The sequence below is a fragment of the Nasonia vitripennis genome, chromosome 1 (assembly GCF_009193385.2).
Source record: "Nasonia vitripennis strain AsymCx chromosome 1, Nvit_psr_1.1, whole genome shotgun sequence".
NCBI lineage: Eukaryota > Metazoa > Arthropoda > Insecta > Hymenoptera > Pteromalidae > Nasonia > Nasonia vitripennis.
This window is the reverse complement of record NC_045757.1, coordinates 31,030,442-31,054,704: the sequence shown is the minus strand read 5'-3', so window position 1 is coordinate 31,054,704 and position 24,263 is coordinate 31,030,442. Positions and strand designations below refer to the sequence as shown.

The following is a 24,263-nucleotide window of genomic DNA, read 5'->3' as shown; positions in this document are numbered from 1 at the left end:
TTACGGTCCTATCGCTTCTATTTTGTAAGCTATCTAATTTAGCCTTTTTGCGCCTTTCAAACCAGAGTTCGCACTCTTCGTCAAACCATGGTTTGCTCTTTGGCTTTTTCTTTTTACCCAGTACTTTGTTCACGGCCCCTTTTACCGTTTTTTCGATGTCCCCCCATAAGCTATTCGGTTCGTCATTCCCCTCCGGCGATGTGTTTGCTTCTTCAAGTGCCTGAAACCTGTTATTAATTTCTATCTGGTACCTAATTCGCTCTGTTCTATCTCGTAGTTTCTCAATATCGAAGCTTTCTACCTTGTTTGCTCGCTTACTATTTTGATTCGCTACTAGTCTAGCTCTTAATTTGGCTACTACTAGGAAGTGGTCCGAGTCGCTATCTGCCCCTCTGTAAGCCCTTACGTCAAGAACATTAGTATGACGTCTTTCTTCAATGAGGAAATGATCAATTTGGTTCTGTGTGGCCCCGTCCGGCGATGTCCACGTTGCCTTGTGTATGTTCTTGTGCTTAAAACACGTAGTTTTGATTATAAGATCTTTTGCCGCCGCGAAATTTATGACCCTAATACCGTTATCATTGTTGGCTTCGTGCAGGCTTTCCTTACCTATAGTAGGCCTAAACATTTCCTCCCTACCTATTTTAGCATTGAAATCGCCTAATACTATTCTTGTGTCGTAAGACGCGAACTGGTCGATTACCTGCTCTAAAGTTTCGTAATAGCGATCCTTAGCTTCTTCTTCTTTGTCCTCCGTAGGACAGTGTACATTAGTAAATACATATCTATACCATTCCCCTTCGATAATGATGTACGAGAGCCTATCATTGACGGATTTGAAACTTTTAACCAAATGTATGATGCTTTTGCTTACGAGAAATCCGGTGCCTAGAGATCCCCCACTCCCGGTCACATACAGGTACGTGAAGTTACCCGGTGCTAGTACTCCGCCATCTGGCCACCGCGATTACTGTATTGCTACCAAATCTAGATTGTACCAATCAGCTTCCTTTACGAGTTTTTTAAACGCACCTGCTCTGTATAGACCGCGAACATTCCAAGTTCCGACCCTTAAGTCCCTTTTGGTTCGGATTTGATTTTTTTGAGCCATGATGTTATGTTAAACCCGCGCGCTTCGGATCCTTCCGATCGCAGGTGAGTCCACCGTTCTAGAGGTGATAACCCCCATACCTCTCTAGAACTAAGTATGAGAGCTTTCCGACTTTGACGAGGACAGTGTCAATTCGTCGTCAGACACACTACGGTTTCATTCTCGCATCCTAACGCCCCCCTGCAAGGCAGCGCGCCTTCGCTGGCATCGTTACCGCGTAAGACCAGGTGACGAATCATTCTACACATCCCCTTTCGGGGCAGTTGTCATCGCTCCCGGATCCTCCTCGGCAGCAGGATTTATGCCCATTTTTGTAATGTGATGAAAGAGATAGATTGAGAGATAAGAGTTAATGCGAAGTGTTTTTGTTGTTGTGGTGCTTGCGTAGTGTTTCTAGATGAATGCGTTCGATAGTGTGGGCTCATCACACCCACGCCTGTTCCTATCGGCTGTCCGCGGCTGCTTATTCAATTTATTCGCAGCTAACCTCTTTCTCAGGGGCTGTTCCTCTATCCGCAACCTAAGGACGCGCTGTGTAGTGGTGATAGGCACCCACCCGTCCGATCTGGACGACAACGCCCAAGACCCGCTTAGGGTAGCGGCATTGCAACAGGATTTAAAAATTATACAGTTTGAAAATTCCTCCTTTTTTTGTTGTCACTTTCTTGTTTTGGTTTAGTTTCAATTTCAATAAAGAGTGAATGTAAATAAAATAGTTTTTCTTATTATAAACAAAATTTTGAACATGGGCGATTATCAATCCAATGAAATTGTTGATATGATAATGATCTTAGGCGAAACCCAAAACAATGCCAGAGCCGCGGTGCGACTCTACACTGAACGCTTTCCTCTAAGAAGACGTCCTACTCACGATACATTACTCAGATTACTTCGAAGAGCTCGTGATGGACATCTTCGTCGTCAACGAAGACACCACGAATACAACGAAAATGATCCTAATGTTATAGCATCTCAATCCACAAATTAGTAGTCGACAGAGTGAAAGAGAAATCGGTATACCACGAAGAACAACATTGAGAATTCTCAATAATCTCCACTATCACGATTAACACATAAGATTAGTTCATGAGCTGAGGCCACGCCATTTTCTAATGGGTATTAACTTTTGCCAGTGGGCTTTAGGAGTTTTACAAAATGATCCAGATTTTTTCAGATTTGTTATGTTTTCTGACGAGGCTATATTTCGCAGTGATGGTCAATTAAATAGGCACAATAGTCACTACTGGTCACCTGTAAATCCCCACTGGTACAGGGCTATTGACCATCAAAACCAATGGAGTTTAATGGTGTAGTGTGGGATCATTAATGGTTACCTGATTGGGCCATATTTTTTCGGTCAAAATGTTAACCAGAATAGCTATTTGGCATTGCTCAGAGATCGACTGCCAGAGCTTTTAGAGGATGTTGACTTTCGGACGTTTCGGACGTAAAATTTCCTGTTCTTTCAGAATCTGCTATCAAAAATAGGGGTTCCTAATTAAAAAAAAGAATTTGACCTTCAAATGACCTTGAAATTTGAGTTCAAGGTCAAAAATAATTGCACAAAAAGATGTCCCCCTTGATCTTGAACAACTTTCATCAAAACAATTTTTCTGTTCATGGCTTAATTTAGGAGTTATTAGACTGGTTTGATTAAAATGGCCCACCCTGTATACATGTATCAAACGCAACCACCGCCAAGGACGCTTGGGAAAACCTTTCAAAAGCCTTCAAAGATGACGGCTTAGAAAGAAGAGTTGGTTTGCTCCGAGAAGTGGCAACGACCCAGTTGGAAAATTGTCAGTCTATGGAAGACTACGTCAACCGAATTATCCTCTCATCAATTAAATAGTATTGGAATGAACGTATCAGATGAGTGGATTGGCATGCTGATACTCGCTGGATTACCGAAGGAATACAGACCGATGATCTTGGCACTTGGCAGTGCAGGTAAGCCCATTACATGTGACCTCGTCAAGACGAAACTCATTCAAGAAAGCCGCATAGCGAAAATGGATGACGAACGCGAGGCTCAAGGCTTTCTTACCTACCGGAGTCGCTTTGATAATGGGACGAGATCATCCAAACAACAGCAGTATCAATCTACTGGCAGCAGAACCGGCCGCAAGAAAGCGAGATGTTTCAACTGCAACCGTTTTGGACACTATTCACGCGATTATACCATTCCTCGTAAACATGATGCGAAAGTTAATGTTGTAAAGCCGGATTTCGAAAATCTGGATGAAATCGAGGAAGCTAATCCTGTATGTGGTTTTTTGGCCTTGACAGCCACGGCTCAAATCCGAGATAAAGATTGGATTTTAGACTCTGGAGCGTCCGTTCATATGTGCAACGACTTAAATTTATTGCACAAACTCTCCAAGTTCAGCATTAAAACCGTGACTGCCGCTGACCAGAACAGGATTGCAGTGCAAGGAGAAGGCGAGGCTATCCTATCGAGCACTCAAAATTCCAGCGACAGAATTTTTCACCTCCGCCGAGTACTCTATAATACCGCAGCTCACCGCAAATCTCGTATCATTAAGTACGTTAGTTCAATCCGGTTATAAAGTCATGTTTATAGACAAAGGCTGTCGAATATCAACCAAGGACGGTCATACGTTGCTAGAAGGAAAACTAAATCAAAACAATGTGTATATACTTAATTTACGAGCAAACGAAAACGACAACAAGGAAACTCTCGCCGCATTAATCTCCAAATCGAATACACCTATCAACATTCACGTGTGGCATAGGAGGCTAGGGCATATGAATTTTGCCTTTATGAAACAGCTTAATCAATCAGCTATCGGAATAAATATTCCCCACGGATCAAGCCTCTCCGTACGACATATGCGTGAAGGGTAAGCTGGCTAAACAGACATTCAAATTAAATACTCAAAGGGCTGGCAAACGACTTGAATTAGTACATAGCGATGTTTGTTATGTCCCTGAATTATCGTTGAGTTTAGCTAAATATTTTCTTACCTTTGTCGACGATCACACCAGAAAAGTTTTTGTGTATTTTCTAAAAAGGAAGGACGAAGTTACGAAGTGTTTTTTGCACTTCGTTAAATTTGTAGAAACACAATGTGAAGACAAACTCAAGGTTCTTAGAACGGATAATGGTACCGAGTATGTCAATAAGGAATTTGCATCTCATCTTTCATCTATGGGTATCCAACATCAAACCTCTGTACCATATAACCCTCAACAAAATGGACGAGCGGAACGAGTCAATAGAACTTTACTCGACAAGGCCAGATGCATGCTCATAGAGTCAGAACTACCAAGAAAATTTTGGGCAGAGGCAATAGCGACAGCCGCATATATAAGCAACCGCTCACCGAAGAGAAGTTTAAATGGTCTGACTCCGGAGCATTGTTGGACTGGAGTAAAGCCCGGCTTGTCTAGTCTAAGAGTTTTTGGGTGTAAAGCATTAGCCCATGTGCCAATTCAATGAGATAAACTCGACCATAAAGCTACAGAATGCATTATGCTTGGATATGCCTCAGACCAGAAGGCATATCGACTATGGGACCTCAAAGCTAAAAAAGTGATCTCTGCGTTTCAACGTGACGTTGTTTTTCGAGAGGAGTCTGCTACACAATCAGACCGCCCAAATACAGTTATTTTTCCTACGGGCTCATCAGAGATCTCAAATGAAGCTCGATCTGATCAAGATGCAGAAGAAGACGCCAACACAACGGATCCCGCAGCAGCACAACTTCGACGTACTCCACCTATAGACGACGGCGAAACACCGTCTACTAGCACACCACCTGCGAATAACACCAATGAATCCCCTCTCAATAGCCCACACAGCTCAGACGACGAAGACGAACACCAGCAGCGAAGATCTCAGAGACCCAGAAGAAAGCCTAGACGACTAGACGACTACGTCATATTCTCATCTACTAGCGGACACGTCGAACCTCAATGCTTCAACGAGACTATTAGCGGAAGCGAGAAGCACCAATGGTGGAATGCTATGGAAGCGGAACACCAATCAATGATTGACAAAGATGTCTGTGTGTTATGTGACCTACCGACTGATCGTAAAGTGATCGGGTGCAGATGGGTCTACAAAAAGAAACTCAACCCCGACGGATCCATCAGGCACAAGGCAAGATTGGTGGCCAAGGGTTACGATCAAATGGAGGGAGTTGATTTTACAGACACGTACTCACCCGTCGTGCGATTCACGTCGCTACGCATACTCTTTGCTTTTGCGACTAAACTCAACCTCGATATCCACCATCTAGACATAAATACAGTATTTTTACACGGCACACTGAAAGAGACTTCATGCAACAACCGGAAGGTTTTATCCAACAAAATGATAATAATAAAGTGTGTAAGCTTAAAAAACCAATATACGGGCTCAAACAGGGCAGTCGCAAATGGAATACTGAGTTAGATAAAGCCATGAAGTCGCAAAATTTGGTTCGTTCTGAATTTGACACTTCTATGTATTATCATTTTAATAAAATGAAACTTATCATCATAGCATTTGTCGACGATCTTTTAATTTTTTCTAATAGTATTGATTTTATCAGATGTTCAAGGAATTTATGCAAAAAACTTTCTCAGTTAAGGACCTTGGACCCGTGAAACGATGCTGGGAATCAACGCCATACGCGACCAACAGCGCGGAACCATCAAGCTCAGTCAGACTAGCTAAATCAATGACATACTGCTGAGATTTGGTATGGAGAATTGCAAAGAAATTTCCACCCCAATGGAAATTAATTCTAATTTATTCTCGTCGGAATCTAAGAAGGGAACGGCTAATCCTAATATCCCGTACAAAAGCGCAGTGGGCGCACTTATTTATTTAACGCAAGCGACACGCCCAGACTTGGCTTATGCGGTCAGCAGTGTGAGTCGGTTCAACAGCAATTACGATACGTCACATTGGGAGGCAGTCAAACGTATACTCAGGTATCTGCAAAAAACTAAAGATTTATGCTTACAATATTCTCAAGATAAGAACAGCAATCTTATTGGATATTGCGATGCAAGCCATGGTTGTGACGGGCACGATGCGAGGTCAGTCTCGGGATATATTTTCATTATGCAAGGTGGAGCAGTAAGCTGGAATTCCAGGAGACAGCAGACTGTGGCATTATCCAGCACAGAAGCAGAATATCTGTCGCTTACTGCCGCTGCTCAGGAGGCCATTTGGTTGAAAAATATCACAGTAGAGCTTGAAATACAGCCTCGCAAGTCCTATCTACTGTGACAACAAAGGCTCTATTGATCTCTGCAAAAATGCGCGCTTTAGTCCTCGTACCAAACATATAAACATAAGACACCATTTTTTGAAGGAAAAAGTCGATAATCAGGAACTAGAGGTGAAGTTTATTCCATCGAATCAAATGACTGCAGATCCACTCACAAAAGCGACGCCTAGTTCAAGACTGGATACATTTAAAAATGAAGTAGGATTATGTAATGTGTAATTTTGTATATTTTTTTTGCATTTTTGTCAATTCTATCCTTTTTTTTATTATACTTATGTATTCTGTTTGGGATATGGATGGAGAGAGAGAATTTTGATTGAGTGGGCGTGATGAAATTGCTGCGTTAGTACAATCAAAATTGGCGCCATGCGTTGGCTATACATATATTTATGGGCGTGCTTTAATATACAAACGCGACGCGAAACTTCAAACGAACGCCTATATATGTAAACCGAATGTCTATTCGCTTCACTTCCGTGTGAGCCACAATAGTGTAAACTCGTAATTGTTGTACGTTTAATAAATCTTGTCATATTCTTTCTCCAAGTATACATTTAACTTGTTCAACCCTGCGTACTCTAACAACAGATGCTATACGTGCAGCCAATACGTAGTAAAGTCGCAATAATATTGAGATTTTATATAGAATTTGGAAAAAAGTATAAGCTTTTTACTACCGATTTTGTGCTGCATATACAATAAAGTGATGCAAAAATTTTTTATTCTAACAAATGTTTAATTCCAGCATCCCTTGACAGCTGGCCAAATATACCGAATCATATAATATTCCGACAACATTGGAATCGCACCTCAACAATCTGACAGCTTCGCACACGCTCAGCCAGGTCTTCATGACTGACGCCCGTGAAACTCTCAACGCGATAATTAATTGAATATCGCGTCAGGAGCGCAGCATGTATACTCTTATTTGCCCGATTCATGAGCGCGCAAATTTCGACAGATATAAAAAGACTACCAAGTTTTCGCGAATGATTTTTAATAACAAGCTCATGCGGAAAATGTTCGAAGCTTCACATGTTTAAATAACTTCGTTTTGGTTGCGGTCGGCTTCATAAAAAATACCGCCATTTGCTCGTGTCATCAGAGTGAAACCGTGACACGCTAAGGGAACCGCAGTAAATTTATGCTTCGATCTCGGGATACGTACGTACATACATGAGTAATTTTACGAAAAGTCAGACTCTTTCCAGTCCAAAAATCGAGCTCTTGTAATTTTGAAGTCACACTCACCAGACAAAACTTTTACATACGTTTGAGCACAAAATATGTAGAAAAAACCGCTGCCAAGTCCTTAATAAGTAATTTCCTTTTATCTAGCCTACATAGGTTTAAGGATGACGAAAAAGTACTCAAATCTAAGTAGGTCTGTACTATCGCCAGTTGCTTCTAAGGGACGAAAAATCTGCTCAAATCCTACCACGAAAATCCTGTATTTCTGGGGTTCACTTATCGGGCGTTTTCGGTGCCTTGGCAAGTCTTTTGGTTAATCTAACCACTGTAGACTTCAAGAGGGCAAACAAATACGTAAAAATAGGTAGGCTAGATCTTCGGGCAGTTGCTGCTAAGGGTCGAAACATCACCTCGGATTCGACCTTGAAAATTGCGTATTTCTGGGGTTCACAGGGAAAATGGGAAAAAATGACCGAAAAGTCAGAATTTTCACTTCTTTCTCAGATTTTTGCATCGATTTTCGGAGGCGCTTCCCATGTTTTTTACATATTTTATATCCAACACACATGTAAAAAACTTGGGCCAGTCAGTGTGCCCTTAAAATTGCAAGATAGCTTGATTTTTTGACCGGAAAGATTCCGAATTTTCGTAGAATGATCCTCACATAGCCTTTATGGCTTTTTGGATTTTCTGCGTCGTAATCCTTTATTTAACTTGCCTAAATCCCGAGTTCAGCTGTTGTGGCTATATCGGCGCTACAAGTGCACAGACGCGCACTTACCTCGTTTAAGTGCAAACTCTATTTCTGTGTTTTAATTTTTTTTTAATAATAATAAAGTATGCTAATTAAAACGTCAGAAATTATTGCCATACATTTTACCACAGGAAGCTTAATTCAAAAAAAGGAGCGCAGTACGCCCCGCTTCAATGCACTATACCAACATGCAGTCGTAAAAAACCCTCTCAACCGCGAGCCGGCGCACTTTCGTCGAAAACAAGGCCAAGGCGCATCCTTTTCTCTCTCCACTATATTAGAGCGCGAAACATCCAGGCGGTAAGCAACGCGTCGACGAGGATAGACGGAATAATTGAAAGCGCCGAGTGTACGACGGAAATAAAAGCTCAAATCTTCGCGCCGTAAAGCGTCGCACTACATAGCGTCCTCTGAATAATCGTCGCCTCATTTTCTCGTAGAGAAAAGAGAAAAGCGGGACCGCTTATATAAATAGCTCGTTTGGTCAGCCGAGGTCAGCCTTGAATGAAAAAATTATTATTAAATATTGCACACTACCCTGGAGAAGCTTTATATCCCGACACTCGTTCTGGATTTTAATAAGCCAGCTGTAGGTATGGTAAAGCTTAAGTAGAAGAGACACTGTACAGTCGGACGAATCTTGAAAACTATTTCATATCATCAAAAGCGATATTATATCCGATGTCGTTCGTATGACAAAGGCGCTTTTATATTATGCGCAACTCGGATTCTCGGATACGAAACCGCGTCAATCAAGACGGCGAACCGCGACAAAAGAGCTGCGCGCTTGCAAAGGAACGCGAGAGAGAGAGAGAGAGAGAGAGAGAGAGAGAGAGAGAGAGAGAGAGAGAGAGAGAGAGAGAGAGTGGATCGCGTGACAAACGCATCCGCAGATATATACCATATACGTCTAACGCTCGAGCGCTATCGCGTAGCGGTGGAGGGAAATTGAAGAAAAGATAAATATAGGGAGATAGGGAGAGGAGGAAGGAGTGAGCTTCTGCTTCGAGGGGAAATGGAGACGGATGTCGAGGCGGGAACATATTCGCAGCTATATATACGTGCAGCTCCTGCAGCAGCTGTGAAAAAATGCTCCGATTTTCTTCGTTAATCGAGATTGTAGATAAGAGAAACGTTGCTTTTTTGGGGGCGATCGTCGATATAGTGATTGAATATATGGCAGCTCTGTTGAAGTGAAATTCGAAAAGCTCTTTGAGAATAAATGCACGACTCCTGAACTTTGACGATATTAGTTGTCGATAATTGAGCATGGAAGCATGTCTCCCAGAGTGCAATACGAAATCCTAACCGACTCTCAAATACTATATGCGCGTTTTCCATATTCAAAGACGATTTCGCGAAGCTTCAAAGGCGCACTTCTCTTCCTTCCTCCATCCTATACAAGATTTAACGTGTATTCATGCCTCGAAATTTCAGGTATAAGGAACCTTCGAGAAATAATTTAAAAAAAAACGCCCTTTTTCCCTCTTCGCTGAGCATCCAGTCATCCAAAAATCGAATGAAAATCAAGCGACCCATTCAGGCAAGCAGAAACTCGCAGACATAACTCATCAGTGGCTCTCTCGTAGAGTCAGATAACCGGCGAAATATCGGTACCAAGATAGAATCAAATCGAGAGGAAAGAGCATGTGCGGCGAGAGAAAACGAATTAGGAAAAGGGCGTAGAAAGCACGCACGCATGATAAAGATACAGGAGAGAGCTGCTGCACGAACATATATGAGCATTTCATTTTTCCACGAGACAGGGAGATTTTTTGCTCGGCTCAATGCCACGTCTGCACGCGACGCACGAGGCGATTTTTGGATTTATTAACCGCCGAGCGAGTACGCTGCACTGCGGATTAATTGCGAGGTTCGAAATTAACGGCTCTTGGCGAAACCGTAAGTGAAGGTACAAGTTATTTGCAATAATTTATATATGAAGCATGTGTACATTATGCCGTACAGCGCAGCGTATATACACCTATACTTGTATTTTCTATTCGCAGAGCACGAGGCCAGAAACCAAAACTGATCAAGCGAGCCTCGCACTATACCTATAATCACAAGCTACAAGCCCTAAACTCCGGGTCTTTATTATTCAGCCGTCAGCCGATGACGCCCTTATAATACCACTACCAACTATGTCGTACACACCTATACATACAGTATATAGGTACTACGCGATCGACCGTAATATTTATGTCGAAACGCGTGAACCGATGAAGCTGTTATTATCGCGCAGTATCAGGACTCCTTTCGATACGATCAAGCTTTCAAAATCCACTCGTCAAGAAACTTCTCGCGTCCGTGCACATGCACGCGGGCGATAATTATGCCTATAGACTTGATAATTTCGCAGGAAATTTTCGTGCACAAAGCGAATGCGAAAACGTGTATGGAGCGTTGGCCGCTCGCTGAGATTTCAATTATAAAGCGCACGCGCGCCCACGTGGGCTTCGCTGTTTTCGATTATATGCGAGTATAATAGGTGTTGTTTTTAGCCACACGTGTGCCGCGTTCTTGGCTTTTTTTTTTAATTGCGTGATGTTCGGCTAATGGATTCTTTTAATAGATTCGTGCGGTTGTCGGTTCGTCGCCTCTATATTCGCTGATGAAGTACAAGCTCGTCATGAAGAGCGATGAAAATGAAAGATAATAGAAATGAGAAGACTTTTCTTTGTGTGTCGGCGTGACTGTAATGAATTGAAATTTCGATGAATGGGTGAATTTCCATACTATGGCTAAAACAGCTTATTTTAGGAGTAGAATTATACAAGCGCATATGGGAATAAATCGTATAACAATTTTGATTACGTACGATTTTCTGAGATCTTTTATTCGTCGCAGGTTTAAACATACAAAAGGTTACGCAATGCGAAGTGTATGCGGTCCAATAACTTTAAACGCATAAATTAGTCGATTCGTTATTCTCATTATTACAATCGAGCCTTACCTCGTATATCATAGAGTCGTCCAATATAGGCGCGCAGTACAACACTTTACAATTGCAACAAAAGTTGAAAAATTAAAATAATAACTGACCACTTACGATCGTAAAGCACGGAAGCGTGAGTAATCAATAATCGATATGATTAATTACAAAAGAGACAGAACGCAGTTGAGGACGTGACGGAGCGGTACACAATCCTCTCACAATGAAAACCTCGCTACAGTTCCCCCTACAATCCCATTTTTCCTTTGCGAAATCTTGCAACTACATCACGAGCTCCTCGATACTCTTTGGGGTGCAAGAGGGGCTTTTCTCTTATCCTTTCTTACTTCCTGGAGCACAGACGAACTCGTACCGGACGAAACTAAGCTCCCTAGCCTTGTATGCGATTTTCGAATAGTTGACGATCGCTGCGCAACCGAGTCGATACTTCGCGAAACTGAACACATGTATTTTTCGATTCTACAAAATGCAAAGGGTCGCAACCGAACAGAATATAATAAATTTGCAATGACTCGGCATAAAGCGATCAAGTGATGCCTTTGAGAAAAGAGTATAAGGAAAAATTGAACCTGAAAAGCATCGACTCGAGCTTTGCTACATTTTGGTGACTATGCTCAAACAACTATATACGAGTCGGTTATATTAACGCTGAAATTTACACAGAATGCATGGCTCGCGTGCCGTTACTAAAATGATAACAAAATAATTCAAGCTGCTACGTTTCACAATCTTCCTGTTAAGCTTTCACAACGCCTACTCATTACGTAAATATTTATAAATATTATACACTTGACCGAGAAAATTTGTGCGATTAGAGAAATCTAAAGTTTGAATGAAAAGTCGTCTTTCGAAACGAACGACGAGATTCCACCTGTTTCTATAGTTTCCTTCCTATACATTTTTATTTTATTCTTTGAATGCTAAGCGCTCTTAAAGTTTTACTCGTTTATAAAGAGCTTCTCTGATTCGATACAAATTTATGTAAGAAACATTATCAATTTTCATGATTAAAGATTAAAGTTGGGTGTGTGTGACTGAATTACATATTTTTTAAACGCTACGACTACTTTTTAAATGTATATTTAACCGTCTTGTCTATGATGTAATACAGTTTACATATAATACTTTCTTTTAAATAAAAAAATTATTTTCAAGAATCAAAGTATAATAGGGAACATTGAAATGTGTTTATCAAACCAAAAACGATTCGAACTTTAAGCGCGCTCATGAACTGTCTAGCGTGTATCCTTTCCGTTACGAAAGACTTAATCGAAGACCTTACATGTATAGAACATTATAAACCTGTAACTACGGAGGTATTATTTGCTTCATTATACGCTGTCGTGTCGTATTTGTACATGTCTACCCTGTTAAAAATAAATACATATTTTTTGTATGTATCTTTAGTACGTACTAAAAGCATGTAATTTGCCTGGTAATACGTATTAAAAATATGTACTGATTTGGGACTGACTATTTTAAATATATTAAATATAAATATAAGTATTTGATGTGGCCATAAATGGAAGTACCATATAAGGATAATAACACCATTTATGGCCACATCAAATACTTATATTTATATTTAATATATTTAAAATAGTCAGTCCCAAATCAGTACATATTTTTAATACGTATTACCAGGCAAATTACATGTTTTTAGTACGTACTAAAGATACATACAAAAAATATGTATTTATTTTTAACAGGGTACAGCGTTTCTCTTCACGCCCTCGGAGCTTTCGCCAGTTTGCTTTTGACCTTCAACTAAAAACTTGTTATTACCCTATCAAAGATGATTCACAATAAAAAATACAAAACATCAGTATAATCGAAAAAAGGCTTCCGCTTATGAAGAATACGTAATGTGTAATACGCGAGATTGGGAAACTACGGTGTAGCATCGCGTTATATACCTTTATTCGAAAAAAGATGATAAAAGAAATATGAAATAATACAAGTTGAACAGACCAGTCGATTTACGCCTTGCGAATACAAAAAGTCTTCAATATTAACAGTGTAATTTTTTTATTCAAAAAGTAAATAAATTACTGACAAGTAAAAAGTAACCTTTTTTAAGTTTACATCAATGTACCCTTTCGGCAGAAATTATGAACAATCATAAATTCTGCTACGATTAATACGCAAGTTTTCGTTTTATTTAAATAAAATCTATTTTGTAGTAATATAACGCATCTCGAATGCCATAATGTGTGTATAGGCGTCGGTACAAAAACTTTTAAAACGAAAACATAATTGATTTTAATGTAAAATCATCTCGGTGTTTATATAATAACATTATACATTTCGATAATTGCCATTTTTTGTTGTTTCTACTTCCTTTTTCGCTAGGAGAGAAAGTTTAATTTTATTCGCTACAACAGTATAATATAATATATTTACAATCCTGATGTGAAAAACGCTGATGTTTTGTGGGCCCTATGTAGTTTATAACTGCCTTAACGTCGTAATTATTTTTGCATTATGTACTTGTTATTATGTAATATTAATATTAATTAGTTCATTTTTCAGCTATGTTCCGGATATGTACAGATTTTATTTCGAACCGTAAAAAATTTGGGAACACGAGAGATGTATAGGTATATTAGAGAAAAAAGAGATCAACGCGAGTTGAATCCTTAAAAGAGGAGACGTAAGAGATGAATCGTTCAATAGGCTATGGTGAAACGATCTTATTGCACAATGCAGCGTCTCATCGATTATCCAAAATCTTAAAGCTTACATTTACTTTCTGACAACAAAAATTTGAATCCCTTTAAACCGTGTAAATGACAAGAATTACCATGAGTTTTTTCTATTGTTTAAGAACATGATTAACTTTTCAAGATAATAAAAAACAGTTGAATAAAATATTCAACCATACCTTTACGAACTTCGGGTGTTCAATAAATAAACTGCACGGTGTCAGTATATGCTAAACATTCTTTATGATTCGGCAAAAAATGAATTTTTAAAGCGTATTTAAAACATTTCGAACTTTACAAAGGCTAATTAAGGCTAGGTAGAATCAAACTAATGCATTAATTTACGATGTTCTATTTACACTAAAACTTTGCACCGATAATCCACACATACATCTGTTTAACCCGTCGTTTTCAGAGAACACACATGCGCCAGACATTATTTGCTGTACTTTGGAGATGAATTTTCATTTTTATTTGATGAGGTGTTAAAAAAGCTTTTCATGACAAGTTATACGAATAATTTGTAACACAGATATATAGCTCCTCTTTCATAAAATACTTTTATTCATTATGCTCGCATATTAAAGAACTGATACGATAAACTTGTTTATACCCTGTAGCAACGTTTCAATATGTTATTGAATATGAGATTTTACAAACAAAACTTTTATGAGTTCAATTTGTTTTCTTTAATGTTATGGTCAAGTTTTTAAAAGTAAAAAAATGTCATAATAAATTAAGATGCAAATACCACGAACACTCAAAACAATCATTCGAAATAAAGGTATTATTATTTAGCTGCTTTTGGCGTTAAATATTTTCCAAGTATTAAAAATATTTTGTTTTGCTTAATAAATAAATTATTTTTTCTTAATGTACAGCAGCAAACTTGTATACAAAATATTTTTAGTATTCTATGCAATTTTAAAAACAGATGTACGTTCCGAAGGATAAAAACAGAACATAAACAATAAAGAAAAAATCGTCTCCAAAGCAAACAAAAACGCCGAAAAATATATGGGAATAGAATCAAATGGATTTGAACTTCATATTATGGGCTATTTCTGAGCATATGTCTTTAAAAAAAAGAAAAACAAAAGAGATAAAGTGTATCGAATATATATTGATGCAATACACTTGCTTGCCTAATTAATCCACAATTGTGTTGCTTCAAGTTGAAAATATGAAAATATTTTGCAAAAAAAACAATTATTGTCTTTCCAATTTTTTCTTTTTCCTCCAAATTTAATCGTAATTTATAGTTGACACGTGGATACTATTTGCTCATTTTTTACGCTATGAATTATTTTATTTTTATTTTTCATCGTGAAACTTTTTAATATCCTCTCGATTCTGCCTTGTATGAGTCGGTAATAATTACGATTTCAGCTCGAAAGTTTTATCACAAGATAATTTGCACATGCATTATATTTTCCTTTTGGAGTTTACGTTTTTGTCATATCCTAAAAAAGTTTGAATCTCTCTCTCTCTCTCTCTCTCTCTCTCTCTCTCTCTCTCTCTCTCTCTCTCTCTCTCGCTCTTTCACAATTACTCATGTACGTTTTTTTATTAGCAACACGCCTATGAAGGTGAATTGAAAAATGCTCTTTTCGATATAAAAATATTTTGCTCTTTTCACGTTTCTTCTTTTTTTCAACTCACAAGCCGAAATCACATTTAGCGATAGATTATAATATCGAATATATTTTGTACATACTGAGAAAATAATGAAATAAGTATCACTTAATTACTCTAATTCTAATTCTTGAGTTTCGGTATGAAGAATTCTTACTTTTATAAATTTGTCGCTATTGTGGTATTCAATACGTAAGTTGTGTGTACACGAGACTCACTGATTTCTGCTCTTATAGGATATTTGCATCGATATCGCGATTTTCTTTCGCTTTTACCTAACACAAGCACTCGCAAAATGTTAGGTCTTAAAACCTAATTAAAAATTAAAATAAATAAGCCTTTGTCACTCGCAGATTGTGAATTATAAAGCTTGTGCATGAATATTTGTAAGAGTGACTTAATTACTTCGTTGAATAATCTTATCATATAATAAAAGTTATTGTATTAATGCAAATTAATATTTTTTATTCTGTTAAAAAGTTTATTAAAAATAATCGAAACCTTGATATTAATGGTTTTTAAAAATTATCAGCAGTTAAAAATCGAAAAATTAATTTGTTTTATTAACTTATAATTTAAGTATGTATTATTATAAAGCATATAATTATATTTAATGTGATATTTACTAGAACTTTAAAATGCTAGCTTACTATGATATTTTAGAGCATTTTTTAATAAAAAATGATTACATTTTGATAGCACAAATTGTCTGTATCCACATATATAATCGATATTGTTACTTGTTATCGATTATTAATCATTAATGTATCATTCTCTTAAAGGGATGTGGGAGCTGAAAACACTGTTTTTCTGTTCCATATAACTTTTTGAATAAAGCTTGCAATGAAAAACCAAGACCAGAGCACCATAGTGTTGAGTTTAGTGAATCATTCTACCGAAAATAAATAACAATCGGACTTTTGGTTTTTGTAAAAGTTGTGAAATACAAGCGGGTGATTACGCATGTTTCTGCGATCACAGCGCCAAAAACACCAATTTTACTTATTAACTTTTTTGAATTTGAAACTTCATCAATATAATGATCAGAGCGCCATAGGTTTGAGATAAGTGAATCATTCTACCGAAAGAAAATGTCAATACGGCTTTTAGTTTTTTTTTTTTTTTTTGGCATTTGAAATACTAAATACCCCGTGGCGGATTTGCGAAGCTATAGCTCCCACCTCCTCTTAATGTCTAAAAAGTGAATCATATCTTGTTCGGAATAGCTAAGCAGGTAATTTCATACAAGTAAATTTATCTATAATGTTTTAAATATATTGTAAATATTGAATATAGTAAAAATGACATTTTTTTTTTAATTATAGGCAAAATTAAATAATTTAATTCCCCCTAATGTAAGTTTAAGTAACCTTTACTGCAATACAATAACACAAGAACTTTTATTATACACACTTGCAAGCCTAACATTTTCTAAGTGCAAATGTTTACTTCTATTAAAACCAGCAGTCAGTCAAGAAACAAAGAACAACCATGGCATACTATGACACTTAGAACTCGAACTTCGAAAAGTACGCAATTTCGTGAATATACTCTATCCTTGTCATACATGCTTTTTCTATTATTTAGCGGACAGTACCAAACGCGACGATCCCCGTCACGTTCACCTCGTCCGTTCTTTCTTACAACCTACGCCGTTTTTCTCGTCATTTATTTTTTTATCACTTTTTTTACGGGATTTACAGCGTGTTTGCAGTTATTTTTGTCATTATTTTCTTTTTTAATTTTTTTTGCGCCTCCTCACCTCGTCCTCTCACGGACTGGCGGCAGAGTGACTTTTGCTTCGGTGCACCCAAAAATCCAAACCTCTTTTTTGTCCCTTGCTTGCCATTTTCGTTCCGCTTCTTTACCAGGGTCACGCCGCCGTCGTGTAGAGGGTAACACTGGCAATATGCTCATTGGCCATCACCTCGACGATCACGTCACGAATGCCATAGCAAAAGGTGCAACCAAAAGGGTTTGTAGTGTTGGTGGATGAAGCCCGACTCAAAATTACTGGACGACGACTGGCTTTTAGCTGCTCACTCACCCGATCCCATTTTGTGTAGGCAGTTATCTAGAAAAATGTTTATATTTTGAGATAGTGAAGTAGCTATAGTATTTGAAGCGACGTATATATGATATATTCAATATTTTCTAAAATTAGCGTATAATCAAACTTAAATAAACTATCGATATGATATCATTGTACATAAATATATAGATAGATTATAAAAACTTACAGTTACTGAAGATGGGGCAACATCAATGAGATTCCCAGAATCAGATGTGTTAGACTCAAGAGGTAATGTGAGGGTAAATTCACATCTATGATACATGTTAAAATTATAATGCCCAGGATAATTGGTATGCAGTACGAATTTCTTTACGCACTGGGTTTTTGCATCAAATAGAATATCCTATAAATGCAAAAATAATATTTCAATGTTATATCCAACATATACGATTAAAAAAAATTGTCTTGTATATGGATTTGATTATTTTCTAATAAAAATATAAAAAATAATGAGTTGAATAATAAGTTAATAGAAAGATATAGAAATGGTACATACCACACCCAGGGTGTAGTAGTTATAAAAGAAATCAGACCGCCTTATTTTGTCTCTTTTATGAGCATTAGGACTGTGAATTTGCATTTTATCCTCTGCCTTGAAGAAGACACGCGATGGTGCACCCAGAGCACTTAAAACGTCTTCAGACGTATCTCCAAACCATACCTGTACAAAAATGTGTTTTAATTAAATAATAATGATTATGCGTTTATCTTTATTCAGAAGTAATATAATTTCCCGATAAGTACATTTTGAAAAAAAGCATTCATAAAGAATTTTCGAATGTCCGCATTAAATAAAGACTTATATTATTTAAAAAGTATTAATAAAGTAATCTTTATATACAAATTTCTGAAATGTAAAATGTTATTAACTGAAAGTAAAGTATTTCATAGTTGTGTGAAAAGTATTCATAAAGTATTCTTTATGAATGAACATATATATCATAAATATTAAGAACTAGTGGACTTTCTACAAACTCAACACTCGGTCTCAAAAACCCCACTTTACTTTTATTACTGAATATAATTATATATTTTTCTCTGCAAGTATTCATTGGTTGTCATTTATTTATTTATTTATTATTAATTAGAGCATAAGTAAACGCAATTAATATATCGGATCTAAAATCCGGTGTATAAGAATTCGATTTAGATAAGTGGTTAGCGCACTCAACTGCCGTGCCAAATCTCAAGGTTCGATTTCCATCACAGTCAAAAACTTTTAATTTCTTAATTATCTTTCTTCTAATATATGAAAAACAATAATAACAATAATAACAATAATAATACCTATACAACGCGTATGCGACATTTTAACGAAAATTAAATTTTTTAAAAGCAAGAATTATTTATGATTACTTTATGAATGCTTTATGATTTCTTTAGTGGTAACAACTAATCCATGCTAAATACTGAGAATGATTACTCATGAAGTGATTACTGTATGACTTCTGTTTTGGCACAAGAGCATCTGCTGCGAAATTTCATTTAAAACATAATAATTCTTTATGAATGCTTCTGAAGCGGACATTCGTTAAAACCTGAAGCTATCATTAAGAATTCTATGAAAATACTTATTGAAAAAAGCATTCACTAAGAATTCATTACAATTTTTATAAAATTTCCCAATGCTGATCGGGTTACATAGAATGTTTTCAAACAGAAATCTATATTTATGTGCAATCTCGAGTATTATTGAGAAACAAGTGGCATGACCAAGAATGACTAGTACTCTAGATTGTCAGCTATTGCTGCCTTTTTGCACCTTTCACTCGCAATGTCAAGCAAGATACAAAGTATAAAAAGGCAGACATTGAGAATTAGTGTATCTGCATTGATGAGATGGCAATGTTCAATACTATTTATCACTCTACTTTTATTTCGATTTATTATTAACTACCATTTACTTTTTATTCGTATTATCAATATAAGATGCCCCACAAAAATCATAGTCCTCCTTAATAAAAACTTTAAATCAAAAATACATATATAAAGCTGGTACATTTTAGTATGCGTGCAAAATTATTAGATACGAACCTCTTTGATGAGGCTGTGTTTTCTAGGTTCAAGAAGCACTCGACTCGCTGAACTACCTTCGGTGAAAAGATGCATTTTTAGTCCTTTGGTCCGTGTCTTGTCTCGCAAAACCTCAGCTTTTTCCAAGTAGACGTTGTTGTGATAACAGACCTATAAAAATAATTAATCAGCATTTGTTCATTCATCAAATATAATCATGAATAAACAATGATAATTACCAATGGCAATGGTGGCGGTGGTGCCTTCAGACAGTGTTCTTCACTGTTGGAACCTCCTGCTGCCATATTTCCCGTATAAATAGCTGTTTTAGCCACAAGAGGCGAAGTTCCATTTGGAAATTGTAATGAACCCAAACCATGTGCATAGCCAGGTTGAAACTTTGAGTCAATTGGGAAATAAAATGATAAACCTCTAAAGTTTAGCACAAAAACCTACAAATTGATTTCGATGTTAATACAAAACATAACTTATTAACTTATCAAAACATTTGTGCAAGAAAATGTAGAGATGTTCATCGTAAACAGAATTGAGCTGACCTGCTTATCGCTATCATATACACCTGGATGAGTAGCTCCAAAAGAATGTTCAATTTGCTCAATAGATGGCAAGACTTCTGGAGAATTGAAGGGTAAACCACAATACTTCAGTTTTACTAATTTCATATTGTATATTTCAATGATCTTGAGCCTCTGCACAACTGGATCAAATATAAGCCGTACACCATCATAAGGTAAATTAATTACTAGGTCTACTTCTAGTGGATTCTGAAAACAAAATGTACATTTTAGAGATTCTACTCATACAAAATTTCAAATTTGCATCGATAGATAAAAACATTGTCAGACTCACCGTATCACTATAAAGAACTTGTACTCCCCTGATAACGCCCACTTGTGACTGTATTATTGATACAGAGTGGGAAAAATGCATACCTGAAAAAATTAATTTAATCATTTCAAACATGTTCAGACAATTATTCAAGTATAATAGGTAAAGGCCTGGGAATATTGATAAAGCTAGATAAACCAATTTATGAAGCCTTTATCTAAGCGCATATTTAGATGATTAATGACTCTGTATGCCATAGTTCACAAATTTATTTGATTTGTAATCATTTTTGTGCAACGAATGTTGAACTGCTGGTAACTACTTTCATACAATATATACTACATTTTCTAATTCTTTAATAATAATTGTCTGAGTTAAATTATTTAACAAATAACTGTGACTTTTTTCCAGATGATATTTTGTTAAATAGAACTTGTAAAAGTGAATGTAAAAAATTGAAAAATGCTCTATAGAATTGAAATTGAATAATCTCTATAGAATAATTGAAAAATGCTCTATAAAAGTGCATATAGTGACTTGTAGGGTCACTAATGTAAACAGCTGATTTGAATCAGCAATACATACTAGCATTATTTGAAATTCTAAGTGAACGCAGATATTAGTTTCTAAACATTTCAAATCCAAAGCTCATCAGTGACTTATTTTCTGGTTTTTCTGACGTCTCAATGACTGCACATGTGAAAGTTGGGGGTCAATGAACAGTTGAGAAAAGGTGTCGCAAGCAGAACAAAGAACTGGAATACTCGAAATAGAGTTACTCTTCCAACATGTCTCACAAGAGACAACAAGCTAATAGAACCCAACAATAATCAATCCATATTTAAAATCTGCAGTCTGCTATCACACACGAGCATCAGAAAACAGATTCCCTATTCCCTATCCCTATATAAAAAAGTCATCCCTATATAAAAAAGTCATGATCGGATTAAGTGAAGCCAAGAATGCGTCAATATGATTGGCTCATGTAGTACGCATGCGTCAAAAGTATCGTTAGAATTTTTTGATTTCTTTTTGATTTCTAAAATTGATTCTAATATTAAAAATGTAATATAATACTATAATACATATCAAATTATAATTTGTGTATTTATAATATTCTATATTGTAAATATTACTATTGTTACAAAAAGAAACATGATGTGAACGTTGACACGAACTGAGTTGAGACATACTTAACCTTAAAATTTTAAAAGGAAGTTGGCGACGAAACCGCGGCAATTTTGAAATTTATATGAGCGCGAAATGAATCATATATTGTAAAGTTTGATATATTTCCGTGATAGAAAACAAATATTAAAAATATCAATCAAGCATTTATATTTCATTTAATAAGTTAATGAATAATAGTCTACTACAGTGCGCGCAGCGCACTGCGCCAAGTCTAGTAAGTAAAAAAGCAATTTGTCACTATTTCCAAGCAAGCTAGCCAGTAAAATGGCTCATCAGAGAATGTCATAATACATAATGAGCTCAGAGAGCACTCACTTCCATCGGCAGAAAAAAAAGGATGATTCAATTTTCACAGCGACCCCCACCCATTCTGCATTCATTCCTCCAAAATACACATCGCTCACTAACACACCCAGAGGCAGAAGCACAATTTGGAGCAGAGAGTAGGGTAAAATTACATAATAAACACTGTCGGGGCTTTGTTTACATGCGAATTATCAAAATAAACCTCTCTCTCTCTCTCACATCGTTTCCCTCTCTCCTCGCTGCTGGTTCTCCATCTTTCTCGCACCTATACCCATCGGTATACAGCGTTATTACGCGCCTTTATAGCAAGCACTTCCCTGAAAGGGACGAGTCTCGTCATCCCCAGGTGATTCGATAGCAAAAAAGAGGAGCCGACGACGAAGGAGAGGAAGAACAGGTCGAAAAGAGAGAAAAATGAGAGAGCTCGTCGAAACGGAGCTAAAGAGAGAGAGAGAGAGAGAGAGAGAGAGAGAGAGAGAGAGAGAGAGAGAGAGTGTGTGTATCGTGTGGGCGCGTCGTCGTCACTTGCCTAAAATAAATTCCCACTTCTCGCAGCCGAGGGATCGTTCGGGCACCACCTCGAGCTCCAGCATCCTACGATAGAGAGGTTCGCTGTCCTCGAGTTTCCTCGTCCTGTCCATCTACTCTTCTCTCTATCTCTCCCCGCACCGTCTTTTCTTCTACACCAGTCCGCCTTTGTTGGCCTCCTCGATACTATATCCGCCTCACTCGCACTGCTGTGTATACTCGTACTACTTATACAGCTTTCTCTCTTGCACACACGTCTTCTGCACTAGGACAACACTCTAATATCTGCTAGCCATAGCCCGTGCAGCTTATCTCTCTCCGTCCGCAGTCCGATGACGATGTGTGCGAACTGCGCGAAGAAACAGTAGAAGCAGCAGTGGCAACGTTTCTTCCGGGAGAGTGTAGCTCCGTGTATGATATATTAGCGTACAGCGGGACGACTCTGGCTGAAGCAGCTCCGAATCGAAGGGAACTGCGTTGTTTGTTTGTCTCGCTCGCTTTGTCCCGCGCCGAGCGCCCGACAGAGACGGAGAGAGCCTTGTTTTGTTGTGGTATCTCTCGCACACGCGCGCGCGCACTTTGATGCGTGCTTGTACTTGCACACTTCTCGCGATCGAGTATATTATAGCCTCGAACTGCGAGTAACGTATATAGTGTCTGTCTGTGTGTGTATGTACACTTGTGTCACGTAATTATCCGAGTACACCAGTGGCACGATCAGCGAAAAAGACTCGCGCGCAGTATTATTGCACGGTATTATATAGTTGTCACTTTTCGAATGTCGCGCCGAGGTTACAACTCGCGATCATCTGACTCTTCGCATGCACTACTGATGCAGTCTGCAGTACAGCAGCACCACCACACCACTACTACTACACTATACACCGACAACAATGGGTGGCTCGCGGCTCAGCAGTCAGCAGCAGCGAGTTGCGTTGTTTTTTTTTCCCTCGAAGAGTGTAGTAACTCTCAGACTGCTACGCTACGAATGTGTGTTGAGTTGAGGCGCAAAAGGCGCGCGCGCGGCTGCGAGAGAGCGGAGCAGGGGAAGGTGCTTTTGAAAAGGAAGAGCGAGAGCGCTGCCGATCAGCAGCAGTAGGCGGCCATGATGCTCTTTTCTCTACTGTCAGATCGCTCGTTCCTCTTCCTCTACCTCGTGTATATCTGTACACGCCGATTCTTCTTCCCTCTCGCTCGCTTCCCTTTGTATCGCGCCTTGTATATTGTGCAACGCGCAGCAGTCTATATGCGCTGTATCCACGGCCCATCTAGCGAGTTAGCGACTACTGTGCGTGCTATACACATATATATAGTCGACATTTGTTCCGTCTCTCTCGCGCGCATGCGCTTAAATCCGCGAGCGCAGCTTGAGAGGCGGGCGCAGGCGCAAACTCGCTATCACTGCGCGAACAGCTGATATAAGTATATAGGTACGTGCAATCCAATGTAGAAAGAGAAAGAGAGAGAGAGAGAGAGAGCAAATGCTGCGCCGATGAGTGTATTATGTATACGTACAAGTTGTAATCGGAATTGAGTGAATATGTGTGCGTTATCGCGGATGGTGTGAGAGAAGAGGATGGAGGACTGTACAGCTGACGCGCGCGCGCAACGACGATGATGATGTGATGGGTTTCGTCGTGTTGTTCGGTCAGGGCCGTCAATGTCGTTGCGGGCCCTTGACTTTTTTCATATATATATATATAT

The 24,263-nt window shown here is 38.0% G+C and overlaps 2 protein-coding genes across 2 annotated transcripts; one reads left to right on the top strand and one right to left on the bottom strand.

Annotated features, from left to right (window-relative positions):
* The first annotated feature begins 5,852 nt into the window (after window positions 1-5,852).
* On the top strand, window positions 5,853-6,356 carry LOC116415787 (secreted RxLR effector protein 161-like). The gene has a single exon (XM_031921004.1). The coding sequence runs from the start codon at window positions 5,853-5,855 to the stop codon at window positions 6,354-6,356; it is 504 nt and encodes a 167-aa protein (XP_031776864.1).
* Window positions 6,357-11,115: 4,759 nt separating this feature from the next.
* On the bottom strand, window positions 11,116-23,988 carry LOC100115487 (UPF0183 protein CG7083). The gene is made up of 8 exons (XM_031933549.2): window positions 22,561-23,988; window positions 20,556-20,638; window positions 20,243-20,470; window positions 19,925-20,137; window positions 19,707-19,856; window positions 18,169-18,333; window positions 17,839-18,015; window positions 11,116-17,672 (listed from the first exon to the last, which is right to left on the bottom strand). Exons 1-8 carry the CDS (start codon window positions 22,670-22,672, stop codon window positions 17,472-17,474), a joined length of 1,329 nt encoding a protein of 442 aa, XP_031789409.1. The 5' UTR covers window positions 22,673-23,988; the 3' UTR covers window positions 11,116-17,471.
* Between the last annotated feature and the right edge of the window lie 275 nt (window positions 23,989-24,263).